Source organism: Leptodactylus fuscus, chromosome 1, assembly GCF_031893055.1.
Source record: "Leptodactylus fuscus isolate aLepFus1 chromosome 1, aLepFus1.hap2, whole genome shotgun sequence".
NCBI classification, from domain to species: Eukaryota; Metazoa; Chordata; class Amphibia; order Anura; family Leptodactylidae; genus Leptodactylus; species Leptodactylus fuscus.
Genome location: NC_134265.1, coordinates 125,345,142 through 125,364,064, shown reverse-complemented (window position 1 = coordinate 125,364,064; position 18,923 = coordinate 125,345,142). Strand labels below are relative to the sequence as shown.

The window sequence follows — 18,923 nt, the reverse complement described above, 5'->3', positions numbered from 1 at the left end:
TGTTTTCTACAATCATCACATCATAGCGATTCAGCAACCAATATTCCCTGGGTTCCTTCTTAGTAGTCATTTTGGTGTTTTTGTAACTTCTTGTACATAATTTTGCTTAAAGCGATCCTATCATTGGATACCCTTTTTTTTTCTGACTAACACGTAGGATTAGCCTTAAGAAAGGCTATTCTTCTACTACCTTTCCACTACCTTTAGATGTCTTCTCTGCGCCACCGTTCGGTAGAAATCTTGGTTTTCTTCTGAATGAAAATGAGTGGGGCGTCTCCAATGCTGAGAGAGAAATTTCCAGAGATGGCTACATCTTCTGGAACGGCCTCTCCCTGTGTCTTCTTCCTTCCTGGGTTTCAATCTTCTAGGCATGCGCAGTTGGTTCTGCCAAGAAGACACAGGGAGAGGCCGTTCCAGAAGAAGATGGATGCTGCCTAGTGCTGCGAGAGCTCATTTGCATACCGAAGAAAACCTGGATTTCTACTGATCAGCGCCATGGAGAAGACATCTAAAGGTATGAGAAGAATAGCCTTTGTTAAAGGGGTTGTCCCATTACAAGGATCCTATCTATACTGCTTGTTAATGTGAATGTAAGACTTTTTCTAAATACATTGCTTCAGCAAAACTGCTTTGTTTGTCCACTATCTTACTTTATTCAATTATTTTTTACACATCCCTTGACTTATCTGGTCAAAAGTCCAGTGACATAGCTGCCTGCTGTGAGGGAGGAGGGGCTAAGTTCCTGCGTCTCTCTATTTTATTAGTCCCCCCCTCCCTTGGGGGCTTGAACCTGCAGTCATTTGATTGCAGTTCCCATAGATGTCAATACAACTGTATTGCCGTCTATGGGACTTTCTCTATATTACTATTACGGCTGGTCATAGACCCAGCCGCAATACTAATATAGCCGTGACAGGCCTGGGAGCCTTCAGTAGGCTCTCGGCTGTCACCGGAACAGGTCGGCTCCTGCGATATCGCCGCGCAGGAGCCGGCCTGCAACTGTACAGGTATGGGGTCGGTGGGGACTGGCCCTGGGGGAGGGGGTATTATACACCTTGGGGGGGAAGGGGCCGCCAATACAGACCCGGCATCCGCTGTAATAGAAAGGCGGATGCTGGGGAGGGTTAGACGCCGGCACAGACGTCGGAGGTGCGGAAAAGCAGCATCGCTCCTGCCGCTGCTGGCTTCATGCAGGGCAGGAGCATAGCGATGTGCCGGCGTCTAACCCCCCGGCATCTGCCTTTCTATTACAGCGGATGCCGGGTCTGTATTGGCATTGTGAAGGCTGGGGAAATGAGTGGTCTTCACAATGCTGCATCGGGAGCGCGCACGCAGAAAAAGCCGCTGGCTTTACATATGTAACCCCGCCCACCAATGACGCAACAAAGCAGGAAGAAAGAAGATTTTCCAGTAGCGAAGAGTGGTGAGTATGCGACGTGGGAATACCCCTTTAAGTCTATTTCTACGTGTTATTCAGAAAAAAGGGTATCCAAAGATAGGATCCCTTTAAGAAAATACTGTTTTTGGCAGCGTTCACTCGAATTTTGGACAGCTCATTGTCGAATCATTGTTTCATGTCCTTCTCCAACACTACAGGACACTCAAGTACAACAAATTTGTTTCTAAGCCTGAGGCGACCAGAACAAACTAATTCTAAGCCTGAGGCAGCGACCTTCGTATAGCACGGTGGGTTCAAAGTCACGTGCCTTGCTTGCCGGAACGAAGAACAATCGGAGATGTCAGCTATTTCATGCTTTGCCGCCGGAACAAAGCGATCAGAGATGTCACCTATTTCAAACTTTGCCGCTTTCTCATTTAGCATTCTATAGAATGCCTAGGCAATGTGTGAAATTTCATACTTTGCCGGTAACATATATATTGTGTCAGTGGCGTAACTAGGAATGGCGGGGCCCTGTGGCGAACTTTTGGCATGCCCCCCTCCCCCAAAGACCTCGACCGACCCCCTCCTACGCATTCCTGTGCGCTCTATTATGCCCCATAATGCCCCCTGCACACAGTGTTATACCCCATAGTGGCCCCTGCACACACTATTATGTCCCTCAGTGGCCCCTCCACACAGCATTATCCCCCATAGTGGCCCCTCCACACAGTATTATCTCCCATAGTGGCCACTCCACACAGTATTATCCCCCATAGTGGCCCCTGCACACAGTATTGTACCCCATAGTGGCCCCTGCACACAGTATTATGTCCCGCTGTGGACACCCATAAACAATTATTATACTCTGGGGTCTTTTCAGACCCCAGAGTATAATAATCGGAGACCCAGGGGGTAGTCCATCTTCAATGACGTCAGACGTCACATGACCTGAGACGCAATGAATGGGAGGCGTTTTGTGAGGCAGATTTTGATGCAGATTCCACCTTGAAATCAGTTTGGAAAAATTCTGTGTGAACATACCCTAAGGCCCCACGTAGTGAAAAAGTTCTGTGGGATAAATTGCGGCAGATATGCATCACAGTTTTTCCTGCAGCACTTTCACAGAAAGTCTGCAGAGGTTACCTCTACAGACTTTCTGATTCAAACATACCTATAGGGAAACCGCCGGTGTTTCCATATGTATAATTGTCATGCTGCAATGTCCAAAACCACAACAGTTTTTGGAAATTGCAGAAATTCCACTGCCTATATTTTTCTGCAATCTGTGGATGGGATTTGCAGGGACTGTAAAACATTGCGGTTTTTGCCATGGTTTTCACGCCATGTGGGACCACGGGCCCAACTCTACCAGAGTGCTGGGAGATCACCCTGTTCTGCTGGAGCCTCCAACATCCCATTTGTCCAATCAGATAAAAAACAGAACTTGTCGGGTGCCGGGGTAGCGATCTTGCGGGCGGGATTCGGGCTTCTGGTGCTTGCTCTCTGCTGCACCTGGTGTCCGGGACAGGGGAGTGAGGATGCGGAGTATGATGTGCGACTCTGTGGTGAAGCTCTCTGAATACCCGACATAATGTGCAGCTGCACTCCCACAATGTCAAGTACGGCTCAGGGAGTGGACAACAGTCTGTCAATCGAATGGAGGCTTCTCATGATGCAAACAGTTACTGGAGGATAAAACGCAAAAAAGATGGAGACTGTTCTCGTGGAGAACCTATAAAGTGTGGTCAAATTATTCGCCTTACTCATGTGAACACAGGGAAGAACCTCCATTCACATCACTTCTCCTCTCCCCTATCCAACAACCAGGAAGTTAGTGCCTTCGGGGATAACAGGGATTCGGGGAAGGAGATGACCTAGACAAATGGACTGTTCAGTGCAGTGACACACTATGGGAGCGTGAAGATCCAGTGCGCTTCAAGCATGTTGGGACCAGTGTTTACCTCCCTGTTACTGGTGAGCAGTACAGCCACCCAATCAGAGGGCAAAGCGAAGTGCATGGTATGACAAGTGCCAATGCCCATAACTACTGGAAAATAATGGAAGGAGTATTCATCAAACCAAGCCTTCCTCCTAGTGCAGGCAGACATGATGAATTGTGAGAAGATGGGTCGAGGTCATACAAGAATTGTGTTCAACAAAAGAACTAAAGGATAAGTGGCACTTGGATCCCAAGATTGAAATAGGGAGACAGTGCCTCAGTTATGCTGCCCACTAGGGGGAGACAGATTCGCATATTCTTTCCATGATTCCCCACAGTGGAGCAACAATGGCTTAGCAAGACTCCACACACCTACATGGTGGTTTCTCCCTAAGGAGTGACAATATCCCCTAATCTGGTCTAGAAGCCTCTCACCTCTGCCAAGTCAGTCTTCTCTACGCTGGGCTGAAGAGATCCAATCAGATCGAAACAGCTGCTGTCCTCAGCTGAGAGACTGACTTGGTAAAATCCCACATCTTTGCAGCAAAGGCCTCTGGGAAGGTCGGGCATGATGTTAAAGGGTGCTCCCCCTAGTGGGCAGCATAACTGAGGCACTGTCTCCCTATTTAAACCTTGGGAGACAGATCTGCATATTCTTCCCGTGAACACGATTGTGTTAATAAATACTTGCACATGGTATGAGATCACAGTGATCTATGGTTTTGTGGTGATGTACACTATGTCATGTATTTTACATTGTGTATTTATGCAATGTTTTTAATTTAGGTAAACCCCATCCACTACTCTGTTACTTCATATTGCAGCAGTGAGCTGCTACATATAGCCCCTGCCTTAGGATAAGGCCCCAGGTAGCGAGCCACAGCAAAAAAGCTGTGGAAAAGATCACATCGGAAATGCTTTCCGTATTTTTCAACAGCGTATTTCACAGAAAGTCGACAGAGTTTTCCCTAATATGCCTATACGGAAAATGCCAGTTTATGGAAATATAAATAATAGAGATGAGCGAGTACTGTTCGGATCAGCCGATCCGAACAGCACGCTTGCATAGAAATGTATGGACGTAGCCGGCACGCGGGGGGTTAAGCGGCCGGCGTCAAAGCGGAAGTACCACGTGCATCCATTCATTTCTATGGAGCGTACTGTTCGGATCGGCTGATCCGAACAGTACTCACTCATCTCTAATAAATAACTCAATGGTTTTTGAAATCGCTGCATTTCCACTGCAGATACTTTTCTGCAAAGTGTGGATGGGATTAGCCAGAATCCCATCCATTTTGCAGGTACTGAAAAATGCGGCTTTTCTGCAGCGGTCAAAGCGCGTTTTTTGCAACATGGGCCCCAGTCCTAAAGAGATATTCTTGTCCCAGACATTTCTATATACATCTACTAGATAGGTGATAAATGTCTACCTCTGGGACTGATGCTGCTCCTGACAATGGAGAGGCAGGTTTGTGTGTGCAGAACAGCTGAGCTCACATGCTACACTATCCAGAACTGAGAAAAACCTTAATGCTAAAGTCATAAGGTACACATTATACGTATGACTGTATGGACTTGGTTTTTATCTAAGAACAAAAAAAAAAAGCATGTTTTCTGTATATTTTAACAGCTCACATGTGGACAGAGCCATAAATGAAATGCAGGTTTCCAATATTTTCAGCATGTGTGTGGAGAGTATGTGTTTGCTTGCTCAATCCGCACATCATTACAGAGCGGTGTGTCAGCCTCTCCACCATATTACAACAGATGGTTTTAATTCAATCTTTCTCGTCCTGGTTGCTTCCACTCCTTTCTCATACCCCCTCCCTTCTCGCTCATGAAATCACTACTCCAAGACTGCCGTGCCATCCATTCTGTCTGCAGTCATTTCTCATCCCTGACCTATTCTCTTATTCTGTCCTTGGTTTCTAGCCTGTTCACTTTTACTAATCTTGTTTTCTGCACTCCATTTATCACTCCTTCGCTGTTCTTCACGTCTGTATTGCTTTGCATTTTGTACAATATATACCTTACATAGACACGCTTTTTGTACCGTGATGGCTGGATTCTTGTGTCCTTTATGGGGATCTTCCCATTACTAATGTGCCAGTGTTCTATATCTTTCACTCTCTTCTTGCCTTTTTATAATCATCTCATTTCCTGGCCACATTTCAGTGGTTGCTCTGGCAACAAGTGGATAGCACTGTGCGGCTCCTGGAAGGTTATGGGTAAGAGCCAAAACCAAGACCTATTATACACTGTGATGTCATCAGGCCTCTCAGACAGGAACCTTACACAGCCACCTAAACCTTTCATGGTACAGATGGAGCCTTTGCTCCCAGGCAAACTGAAGGAGAAGAGAAGAACTTAGAAGTGCCATGTTGTATGTAGCTGTGAATGGGTTAAGTACGTTTCCCTGAAGCCGCTGATTCTCTCACAGCTGCCCACTCTGTCCCAGCTGGCTTGGCAGAGTTTGTGAACTCTGCTTTTAACCCCATCTAACCCCAGGAGTAGTCTGGAAAACAGGAAGGTTAAAAGCAGGACAGACTCCTGTGCCCCACAATAAGCATCAGCAAATACGAGACTATAGGCATTACTCTCATGCCATGTTATATGCACAATGAGCTGTGTGCACCAGAGCACTAAAATATTGCCTATGAAAATCCTTTGGTCGGAGTCAACATTTGTCCATACTATTTTTTGTTAGGGGGCGTTCACACTAGCGTTGATGTCCGACAGCTAGTGTCCAATGCTAATATCCGCGCAAAATCTTGCACGGACATTATCATCGGACACTAGCTGTGTCTGCTACATCTTGTATTGATTTAAATGGGACATCATGTGCGTTCTTTACAGTCCGTGTCTGTCCTTAAGTGTCCGTTCCCAAAGATGTCCGATTTTTCAAGCGGACAGCAAAAACCTACATGTAGGGTTTTGCTGTCCGCTTGAAAAATCGACATCTTTGTGAACGGACACTTAAGGACAGACACGGACTGTAAAGAACGCATATGATGTCCCATTTAAATCAATGCAAAATGTAACGGACACTAGCAGTCGGATACCGTATCACATTGAAAGCAATAGGTAAAAAAGCTTCCCATTGATTTCAACGGGTAGCGCGCGTATGCCGGCACCCATTCAAGTCAATGGGATCTGTTTTTTACACCACTCTCTCTGAACGAGTTTAGTTCAGAATGAGCGGAGCGTACACTCCGTGTGAAGTCTCCCTTACACTGGGGCATTACCGCCTTTCATCGGAAGAAAGTACTCCCTCCCACGGGGTCTGAGTTAGTTGCCCACATGAAAGATGTTGTTTGCTGTACTTTTGTTTCTTGTATTTTTTTTATGTGTTTTGTATTGTTGAATTGTTATGCTACATGTTGTGGCACTTTCTTCCCTTTTGTTGATGTATATTTTATTGTAAAATTCTTCAATAAAAACTATAGTTTTAAAAAAAAACTAGGACATTATCTCATGAAAATGTTATCAGGTCAGTATGAGATCACATCACCAAACTAAAGATAAAGTTCTCATGAATTTTTAGATACTCACTGAATTATATATATGGCAGGCAGGGTACATAATAATTGAAATAAAATGACTGGACTGCTTTCTGAGGTTAGGTTCACACCTGCGCCTTTTCTATATTCTATCCCTGAATCCACGTAAAAAACAGGACTTTTCTCTTCGCATTTTTCCGCATTTTTGGGGCAGAAACCAGGTGGAAACCCAGTGGACACCATTATAGTCTGTAGTCTCTCCGCATTTGTCTGCATTTTTTTGAGCAGAAACCTGGTGGTCACCATTATAATCTATAGCCTCTCCGCATTTTTCTATGTCTTTTGGGTAGATTAGTTTTCCGTCCTCCGGGTTTCCAAACGGATCCAAAGAACGGAAAGCGAGGCACATGTATGAACCTAGCATCAGCCTTCCCCTTATCGCTGTAAAAAATGAAAAATACTTCATAAATAATGTCAGTTACCTGAGAAGCTAGAGCCTTCCCTAGAAGGCAATTTTCGAACGACAGTACTGGTGCGGGGAGAATCCTGTACCTCACCCACAGAGACAGGACCTAAAAACACAGAAATAATATATTTTATGTATAGCAGTTGAGTGCCCTACTTTCATACGTAGTAGAGATTACTTTGTTGTGTCTATTAACATTAATAGGTTATGTACACAGAGGTTTAACCCCCTTTTGTAAGTGGTTTGATAACAGTTGTTACTTGCTGTGCACCTCTTAGACAGTCTCAATACCATATTTATGAGTGAAACTGCTACTTAATACATTTTCAGCATTTCACCATAGCAGATCGGTTGCCTCCCAACAAGTATATCAACGCTTCAATAATTGCAAAATTATATGAAATGCTTAGTTCATGGAGTGTGGAGGCAGTCTCATATAGTTACTGTCTAGTAATAGTTTACATGCCTGTGGTTATAATTCATGTAGGAATGTAGAAGAGTAGGAGGCATCTAAGCAGACATAAGTAGGCTGAGGGCAAAGATCACAAGTGGTCCCCCAGCCAGCATTGTAAAACATAATGAAATGCTTGTGGCCATCAAAAACTACATTGTGCCAGGTTCCCTGGAAAGCAAAAATGTTGTCAATGATAAAGTATTGTGTGTTCGATTCTATAAAGGGTTACATCGATAGAACGCTTAAACAAGATGTCAGTCAGAGAGTTAGTGGAATGCCATAGAAAGGACAGGGCCGCATACCAAAGTTTACTCTAAGCGCCCCATTATGGTGCCAGAATGTTGCTATCCAAGACGAAAGGGCCTGTTGCCAACCCCCAACCCCACTATCTTTTCATGACCAATGAACCAATTCCCCATCTTCTTGTTAGCAGTACAGTTCATCTGTACAGGAAAATCTTGCACAGCTTCTTGCTTCCCAACAGACAAGGGTATGGGCCCAAGCTGAGTAGCCCACATCTCCAAGGAGCTCCACAATAGCTGCATTTGCTGCCTCTTTGGTTCATATGCCATTGTATAGAGCTTGAGCAAAGTTTGGATTTACAACTTAAAATTTGCTGTGTGAGTTTTACATTAGAAAAATTAGCCTGATGTATAGTTTGTCCATATGTAGAATCATGGATAGCAGCTTGCCAAACGCATAAAAAAATTCATAGTAAGTATGAAGCATGCAAATAGAAAATTAGATAATTTGGTTACAGCCGTTTTTACTACTACCGTCATACGATGCTGACATATAATATACAATAACCCCTTGAAGAGTTAGGAAATTTTCCATATTGTTATATAGACTGGACATGTTCAATCAATTAGACTAGACATGGAAAACATGCCCAAATGGGGCAGTAAATATAAAATCTGATAAATATGAAACAAACTTAGAGCTCCCATTAAACAAAAAGGATAAATAAGTACAATAGTAAAAATAACTTATATATTGGACCAATTGCTTTACATTGCAGCTGTACTGTTGCCTATATATCTTCAGAAGCCTCATCCTAAATGTTTTCTCATGTTTCAGTTTAGTTCCTCAATTTGTCTTTCATGCTTAAAGGGATTCTACCACTAAAACACATTATTTTCTAGTTACCACGTCGGAATAGCCTTTAAAAAGGCTATTCGTCCCTTACCTTTGGAAGTGCTCTCCGCCGCGCCGTTCGTTCAAAATACCGGTTTGTACCGGTATGCTAATTAGTTCTCTCGCAGCGATGGGGGCGTCCCCATCGCAGGAGCAGCAATGGGGGCGTCCCCATTGCAGCTCGAAAACTGACCGCAGCGCCGCCTCTCTGGTCTTCGGTGTCCTCCCCTTGCTTCTTCAGCGTACTGTCGGACGCCTGTGCAGTACGCTCTGTTCGGCGAAGATTGCCGAACGTACTGCGCATGCGTGAAATTGTGGTCCCAGCCATAGTGCGGGCACCACAATTTCGCGCATGCGCAGTACGTTCGGCAATCTTCGCCGAACAGAGCGTACTGCGCAGGCGTCCGACAGACGCTGAAGAAGCAAGGGGAGGACACCAAAGACCAGAGAGGCGGTGCTGCGGTCGGTTTTCGAGCTGCAATGGGGACGCCCCCATCGCTGCGAGAGAACTAATTAGCATACCGGTACAAACCGGTATTTTGAACGAACGGCGCGGCGGAGAGCACTTCCACAGGTAAGAGACGAATAGCCTTTTTATAGGCTATTCCGACGTGGTAACTAGATAAAAATGTGTTTTAGTGGTAGAATCCCTTTAAGTTTATTTTATTTTTATACATAAGTGTTTACCTCTTACTCACTTATGAAAGAACTTTATAAATTCTGGGCAGTATGGTGGCTCAGTGGTTAGTACTACAGCCTTGCAGTGCTGGAGTCCTGGGTTCAAATCCTGCCAAGGACAAGATCTGCAAGGAGTTTGTATATTCTTCCCGTGTTTGCGTGGGTTTCCTCCCACACTCCAAAAAGACAAACTGACAAACTATCCTATATGGGATAGCAACTGACAATATCTGTAAAGTGTGTGGACTATGATGGCTATATAAGTAAGCAAATACAACAATTTAGTGGACAGCTTCACTGAAAAATAACAAGACTATCATCTAGTGCAGGGGTGCCCAATACGTCGATCGCGATCTACCGGTTGATCGCAATGGACGAATGGGTCGATCGCGGGATGCAGCCAGGGATCCCCGATGTCTGCTTGTTCACAGTGCAGGCTGAGAGTCGACTCTCAGCCTGCGCTGTGAACAAGCACTCCGGACACCTGCAGGCCGCTCTTAGGGATGGAAGGAGCCGGGGTGCTGCTTGTTCACAGCGCAGGCTGAGAGTCATCTACGGACACTGGCAGGCGGGTCTGCTGCAGATAACTCTTAGCCTGCGCTGTGAACAAGCAGACAGCGGGGATCCCTGGGCGGCCACAGAACGCCGCTGTCTCCTTCTCTCATGCTCCGCCTGCCCACATGCCCAGCCCTGCCCACAGACACACCCGGCCATGCCCACAGTCTCACCCCCGGCCCCACCCACAAGAAGTGGGTAGATCTTTCGACTTGGTCATATAATAAAGTAGCTCACATGCTGACAAAGTGTGAGCACCCCTGATCTAGTGTGTTAAGTCTATTCTAACACAACGTAGTTTCTAAACTGATGCAGTTCATGGTTATTATATATGGTGGCATAGCTGAAAGAAAAGTCATAAAAATCCACTGACCTGCTCACTCTGCCCTGATGGCAGAGGAAAGAAGAAAGCACATGTAGAATTTTAACATGGCTAATCCATAGTTCCTGTGGGAGGTGAACCACTGCCACAGGTGTATAGTACTGGCTTATTTCCCTCTCCCCATTGCAGGGGAGAACCTGCCCCGTTCGCCGCCCCCCCCCCCCCCCCCCCCGGAGGAGGGGGCGGGGCGGAGTGCGAAGGTGGCGGGGCAAAGCAAAGGGGCGGGGCTTAGAGGCGTTCACAGGCAGGGAGATGACCTGCTCTCTGCCTGAGCGTGAGGGGAGGCTGCTGGAGCAGCGCTGCTTCAACGGCCTCCCCAATCCACCGCTCGGTGCCAAGCCAGTCCAGGACAACTTGTCCTGGACTGGCTTAGGTAATCAAAAATGCTGCCCTCCCTGGGGCCCTGACATAGCGCCGCCTGAAGCGGTCGCTTCAGGTCGCCTCATGGGAGGTGCGGCGCTGCCCCATTGAAACAAACAAGTACACTTGGCCAAACCAAGCATGTATGCTATTGGAGACATGAGGAATGGTTGCAAGTCAAACTGTAATCTTTATTTGTAGTTATTTTTCACAATATATATATAAAAAAAATATTTCAACTGTATTTCTTGTTATCAGAATCACTTACATTAATTGCAAGAACAGGTTCCTTACAGGATTTGTCTTGCTGCTATTTTTTAAGCAATCTAAGAATGCTGTAAAAAAAGCCACCAATATCTCACCAATCCAATGCTGCTCACAGTTCTATGCTTCTCAAGTACCCATCTTTGCTTCCTGGTTCTTCCAGGGAGCAAGCCAGATGTCAGTAAGCAAACAGGTATTCACAAAGAAGATAGCGAACCAAAATAGGAAGCAAACTAATTAGTTGGCACCTGTATCAGAAAGGAGTGGTCTTATATTGGCCTCTTCAGCTACTAATTGGCCAAGACATAGAAGTATACAACACAAAAGCTTCCCCAGGTTGTCATGGCAATCTAAAAAAAGCAGGAACTGAAGTGACACTCTTGACATGACCAGGGGGAACTTTTGTTTGTGATGGGGGGACAATTCAAATTTTTGCCTAAGGCAATAGAAAAGCCTGAGTCAGCCCTGATTCCTACAACAGCATCTCATCATCAGGTATGTCAGTCTATACATAGTATTAATATATCATCATCTAATCATCATGTCTAGGATAGAGGACACTGTTGAACAGTATAACAACTCATAGTTCACTTGCAGAAATGTAGGAAACAACAATCTTCCATGAACCAATAGGATTATGTTGAAGCTTGATGATGGTACTCCCTGGGCTCAGTCAGTCAGTCTTGCTTGGGCATTGTTTCCTCCACAAAAAGCGTGCTCAACCTGGCCTGAGGGTCATAGATTGGATCGTAGATAGTGAGGTCTGCCCATTTCCCAACTTCAACAATGACATCTTGGACTTGTCTCCTTCCCCTAACTGCTTCCCATTAAGTTGAGTGCTTATGTTTAGGCTCATGTTTAGCTTAAATGGTTTACTCCACCTAAAGTGATGCAGGTCAGACACATCAATGACATATTTAAAAGTTAAAAATCACACAACATAATAACAAGCAAGTTCAAATGAGTCAATTCTTCTACTTGTATTCCACAGGAATGCTACATATCTAACCCAGTTGCTTTCTGAATGCCAGGGGATCACATGATTTGACATTTGACCAACTTTGTATTTAGTCCTATTCTATTAGCCCACACATACATTACAAAAGAATACTCCATAAACTATACCATTCTACTGTACATGTATATTAGACGATTGCTGGATTTCTTATTATATAGACAAACACAATGTAGAAAACCATAGTGCATTATAAGAGCTCAGCAAAACTGTTAGGAAATTGTAATGCAACTCTGCAGAGTAAGACTCGAGCCACACATATCAGTTGTGTCCAGCCTATTGTTTTATGTATAATGACGAAGTTGTGCAATTTGTGTCACAGCTACATGGCAACTGATGCCACCAAACACAAAACATTTCTGTTGAAAAACTATGGGATGGGTTTCATCATCAGCTTCCTTCTGGCATCTTTGTAGTACATCAGAGAGACTTGTGATGGGAGGGACAGACATTACTTTAACTCAGGTTCAGTGCAAGTCAGGGTAAGTTCACACAGGGTTTTTGGATCGGTACCTGAGGCAGAGGCCGCGACTGAAAGCCGGTGCACTGCAGTGGCATCCAGCTTACGACGCTACACATTGAAATCAATGGGTTAAAAAGCATCCCATTATTTTCAATGTGTAGCGCCCGTAAGCAGACGCACATTGAAGTAAATGGGATCTGTTTTGAGCACTCACACTCTGACATGTGTATACGTATCTGAATGTGCGGCACGTTACTCCGTGGGAACGGAGCCTAAGCCGTTGCCAGTTATGATTTATAAGAGCCATGTCCAATGAAGCTTTTCAAATTGGAGGCCTGTTCTACCATGTCAACTGTTTTTAGCTGGTGGTCCCATGGCCAGGAAACCCACAAAATGAGATGGAATTGAAAATGGTACAAAGATTTTGCTAAAAAAATATAATTTTATAAGCACACTGGTGTTGCAAAGTCTATATGATTTTTATGCTGTGCTAATGGCTCATTACATTGTGGTCTAATACTAAACATATACGTTTTGACAACACTTATAAAAATAATCTAAAAAAGTACATAAAACCCCATAAATGTATAGAGATGGTAGCAACTTTTAAAGCATGGGAAGAACTCTTGTTAGTGTACACCAAGTGCAATTGTGCATATGTTGTATGTTGACCCTTAGTGTTACTGGGAGACAGGTACAAATCTTTACCTAATCCCTGTGAAACACACAAAATCCTCAGTAATCTTCTAGTATATGGCGTAATCCTTTGCAGGAGATTTGATGTTGTTCCATATGCATATATGGACATCCCCCTCCTTCGTGCTAGACTCATGTGAAAAGCAGTACTCTACAGCCAACACGATCAGTTTGTTACTCACATGTTTTCCATTTTCTGCATTGGTGTTTCCCATTAGAATTCCCCAGCCCTCCAGCCTGCAAAGCCTGCTGTAAAATATGACTCAAAGGAATATGCACTGGAATTGGTTATTTTAAATATAGTTTCTATAAAGGAAAAGAAAGGAAATTTCTCTGAATTTGTAGCCATATGGAGGAAACAGAGCTTGTTGAGTTGGTAGTAAGGATATATTAGGAAATTGCTGTGCATGCAGTTACCTAATATGTAAATATAGGAAAATGTAGTAAAAGGTCAACGTACGAAAACCTAATTTGTCTTCTGACAAATTAATAAAACTTGAGCCTTTATTTGTATCTGCAAAAATGCTAAAATGAAAGTGACATTTATGAGGGGTAACTACTGACACTTTTATTTATGGGGTTGCTCTGCTGACAGGATATAGTAGTGCTCTGCTGACAGGATATAGCAGTGCTCTGCTGACACTGTAAAACTGTGGCACTCTGCTGATACTATTTATCTATTTTATTCAAATGCACTATAAACACTATAAATACCATATACACAGTACTGAGCAGAATGTGAGGAAAGTAAGTAATGCCGCAAAGTAAGGCCTGGTTCACATCTGCGTTCGGTATTCCATTCGGAGAGTCCACATGGGGACCCCTGAACGGAATACTGAACACACTGCCAAGTGATGAGCACTGAAAGCACACAGACCCCATAGACTATAATGGGGTCTGTGTGTTTTCTGCGCGGTCTCTGCACGATTCATTCGGAGAGAAAAGTACTTCATGAACTACTTTTCTCTCCGCATGACTCGTGCGGAGACTGCGCGGAAAACACACAGACCCCATTATAGTCTATGGGGTCCATGTGCTTTCAGTGCTCACGGCTTGTCAATACGTTCGGTATTCCATTTGGATGGTCCCATGCAGACTTCTCAAATGGAATACAGAACGCAGATGTGAACCAGGCCTAAGAATGATTTCAAACATAAAAATGTGTTACTAGTTTTTTTTTTGTTAATTAATAGAGTTGAGCAAGTACTATTCGAAACGGCCGTTTCGAAAAGCACACACCCATAGGAATGAATGGAAGTGGCCGGCACGCCAACTTTGCTGCTTTAACCCCTTGCGTTCCAGCTGCGTCCATTCATTCCTATGGGTGCATGCTATTCGAAATGGGAGTTTCGAATAGTACTCACTCATCTCTATTAATTAACTAAATGCAAAGTGAATGAATGAATGAATGAATGAAAGAGAAATGTAAATCACAACAGTATTTGGTTTAACACTCCCTTTGAATTCAAAACAGAAAAAATTCTTCTAGGTATACTTGTTAAAAGAATTTGAATGAACTCAGCATGGAGGTTGCTCTGATCATCTTGGAGAACTAACCACAGATCTAATGTGGATGTAGGCATGCTTTAAAGGGGCTCTATCATTGGGAAAAGTCATTTAGAACTAATCACATCTTTGCATAGCCCTTAGAAAGGCTATTCCACACACACATACCTTTAGTATGTAGATTGCCTCAGTGGTTTCTGAATAAGTCTGTTTTATTTATATGCTAATTAGACTGGTGCACGATGCATCGTGCACCCCCTTTGCTATTGTTTCCTATGAGAGGCTGCTGCTGATGATGACTCAGCTTCGTGTTTGCATACAAACATAGAAAATAATAGAAGAGAGGAGTGCTGCTGGGAACTTCCTGTGCTGGCTGGAAGCTCATTAGCATATGAATAAAAACAGACTTATTCAGAAACCAGTGAGGCAATCTAGATACTAAAGGTAGGCGTGGAATAGACTTTCTAAAGCCTATGCAAGGATGTGATTAGTTAAAAATGACTTTTCCCAGTGATAGAGCCCCTTTAATCTTTCTGTCTATTCATGTAATTCCAGACAAACTCTATGCTGCTGAGATGAGGGCTCTGTGGATTCCAGACCATCAGTTTCAGTACTCCTTGTTCTTCTTTATGCTGAAAATAGTTCCTAATGACATTGTCTGCATGTTTGGAGTCATTGTCCTGCTGTAGAATAAATTTGAAGCTTGTCAGATACTTCCCTGGTAATGCATGATGGATAAGGATTTACCTGTATTTCTCTAGACTGAGGATACTCCGTTTGCTGATCTGCAATCCCAAAGTCAGGAATCTCAGTTTAGCTGCTGTTGCCTTAAGGTTACTGTGCTACTATGAAGCTTCTGCAGGTTTCAGTGCTCTTCTATGCTGACCAAATTAGCAGGTGAGGAGGGATAATTAAACCCTATTCCTTTTCATCCAGGTGCCTGTTATTTGGTTGTACTTTAGTGAGGCTTCCATACTCCAGTTTTGTGCTGGGCTGCTCTGATATTGACCTTGGCTTGTTATTGGAATTTCGCTTGTGTTCTGATTTTGGCTCTGACGTTAACTCTCGGACTGACCTTTGGCTTGGACAGTTTCAATCTTCTGATTCAGCCTCCTGAGTTTGATCTGCCTTGTGAGTTTATAGTGGGTTTTGGTTAGATTTCAGTTTATGGATGTTTATTTCTTATACCAGTTTTTGTGGTGATAATATGGGCCCCAAATTCAGCACAAGCCCATCTGGCTTTGAAGATGGTGGAGACATTGGGTGCTCAGGATCTCTCTCTCTCTCTCTGCACTGTGTGAGATTTAAGCAGCTTGTTCTACTGCTCTCTCCAGTCAGCCAATTCCTGCAATTTCTGATAATTGTCCAGAGATACTATCATAACAGAATAGAAAGGCCTAAAATAGTTATTTTCTCCGTTATGGGAACATATGTAAAAAGTCAGAGACCAGATGCAAGGTACTACCCAGTTTCTCCAGGATTTGGCTGAGAAGGTTCAACAACAGGAGAGATAACAACCTAAAATTCCATTTGCATCCACATCCATCTGCAACCCCATTCTTCATGTGATGAACAGCTACGACTTGGCATCCTTATTTCTCTTCTGCTGGTAGACCCTTAGGCATGGGCATTTGCATTAAAAGTCCATGCTCTGGTACTACTCTATGACAAACTTAATCTTACAACCATCACTGAATTCAATATGCTTTCTCTCCGCCAAGGCTGCCGTATTGATGATGACCACTGGTCTGAGTTCAGAAGCTGGTCAGCTCATTCCTAGTAGAATGATCCAGCTTTCTGCTGTCAGATTCATCGGGTCTATCTGACGCTATAAAGGCCTTGTTAGTCAACTATCCACAACCCTCATCTTTGGATGAAACTATCACACTAGTTATTCATTTGGGCTGGTATTTACGTGAACACAAGAAGGAACAATCTACTCCAGAGTCACATGCAGAACCTATGCAACTAGGTTCCTATCTCAAATCTCCTGTCAATTCGTAACAGGAGATTATTCCAGGAACAATGGGGTCTGTATTTTTATTGCAAAGATGTTATGTCATGTTCTTAAAAACTATTAAAGGACGTTAAAGGGATTCTATCATTGGAACCCCTTTTTGAACTAAGGACACGTTGGAATAGCCTTAAAGGGATTCTACCACTAAAACACTTTTTTTTCTAGTTACCACGTCGGAATAGCCTTTAAAAAGGCTATTCGTCTCTTACCTGTGGAAGTGCTCTCCGCCGCGCCGTTCGTTCAAAATACCGGTTTGTACCGGTATGCTAATGAGTTCTCTCGCAGCGATGGGGGCGTCCCCATCGCAGGAGCAGCGATGGGGGCGTCCCCATTGCAGCTCGAAAACTCACCGCAGCGCCGCCTCTCCGGTCTTCGGTGTCCTCCCCTTGCTTCTTCAGCGTACTGTCGGACGCCTGCGCAGTACGCTCTGTTCGACGAAGATTGCCGAACGTACTGCGCATGCGCGAAATTGCGATCCCAGCCATAGTGCGGGCACCGAACTTTCGCGCATGCGCAGTACGTTCGGCAATCTTCGCCGAACAGAGAGCATACTGCGCAGGCGTCCGACAGACGCTGAAGAGGCAAGGGGAGGACACCGAAGACCGGAGAGGCGGCGCTGCGGTGAGTTTTCGAGCTGCAATGGGGACGCCCCCATCGCTGCTCCTGCGATGGGGACGCCCCCATCGCTGCGAGAGAACTCATTAGCATACCGGTACAAACCGGTATTTTGAACGATTTAAAGGCTATTCCGACGTGGTAACTAGAAAAAAAAGTGTTTTAGTGGTAGAATCCCTTTAAGAAAGGTTATTCTTCTCCTACCTTTATTATTCTGATCTGCACCGCCGTTCCTGAGGAATTTCTTATTTCTTCCTTATTTAAATGAGTCTTCAGAAAGCACAGGGGAATTTCCACTTTGCTCAAAAAGCACAGGAGGCATCCCCTGTACTATCCAGAGACTCTCCAGCGACACGCCTCCATCGTCTACTCCCGACCGCCTTTTTGCCGCGTCATCAGCTGCATCTTCAGCTGAAAGAGCCGACTGTGCATGTCCTTCAGCCATTTATCTGTGGCCAAACGGACGCTCATGTAAGAGGCCACAGGAAAATGGCCAATGAAAATGTGCAGTTGGTTTCTTTCGGCTGAAGACAAGGCCGATGATGGGGCGAAGAGAAGAAGATGGAGGTGTCGCTGGAGAGTCTTTGGACAGGACATGGGATGCTCCCTGTGCTTTTTGAGCAAAAGGGAACAACCCCTATGCTGTCTGAAAACTCAGTTACATAAGGAAGAAATAAGAAATTCCTCAGGAACGGCGGCGTGGATCAGAATAATAAAGGTAGGAGAAGAATAGCCTTTCTTAAGGCTATTCCAACGTGTTCTTAGATCAAAAAGGGATTCTAATGATAAAATCCCTTTAAATTTTTCAATTATGAAAGCATACTGTATATGTGGTGGTGCTATTCATATATATATATATATATATATATATATATATATATATGTTTATTTGGAAGTACATCACTTTGTCATGGTTTATTTATACCTTAGATTTTCTATTTAAATAAGCAAGCAGTGGAAGTTCCTGTTTGTCATTTATCATGCCATCTTTCCTGCACCCTTCACTCGCTGTTCCCCTGGGGAGATGCTAATGTTGTATATTGTGCTATGTTAAGAACTGTGTGAGATCTAGTAAGAGGGGCACAGGTCACAGAGACTGAAATAATCTTAGATCTGCTGTAGATTTACATCTTCCTTCTGTCGCAGTCAGGAAGAGACACAGCTGTTTTGGGAAACAGAACAACGTCCATAATACACACAGTATGGTGGATTGCAAGCTTTTGTTTACCCCTTAGACCTTTAAGAGCAAATGATCTTATATACATGGAGACAGAAAACTCTACTAACCTTAAAGTGAACTATCATTTTTTAACATATCAAAACGGTTGAATATTAACATTAGTTTATTACTATTGGATGGCACCTAAAGCATTGTTTACAGATACTATTTCAAGCTTATTCAGACATTGACAATGCACCAGAAAATGTGAAAATGTAACTATGAAAACATGCACGTAAGTCTTGAGTCTTTCTTCTATAATTTTCCTCACTATAC

The 18,923-nt window shown here is 44.0% G+C and overlaps 1 protein-coding gene and 1 pseudogene across 1 annotated transcript in view; one reads left to right on the top strand and one right to left on the bottom strand.

Annotated features, from left to right (window-relative positions):
- The window catches only part of EMID1 (EMI domain containing 1), a 60,143-nt gene that overhangs the window by 28,979 nt on the left and 12,241 nt on the right, over nucleotides 1–18,923 (bottom strand). The window contains exon 4 of the mRNA XM_075276610.1: nucleotides 7,303–7,392. Within this exon, the coding sequence (XP_075132711.1) occupies nucleotides 7,303–7,392 (90 nt within the window). The remainder of the gene's footprint in view (nucleotides 1–7,302; nucleotides 7,393–18,923) is intronic.
- LOC142189581 (stromal cell-derived factor 2-like protein 1 pseudogene) lies at nucleotides 1,842–3,553 on the top strand (annotated as a pseudogene).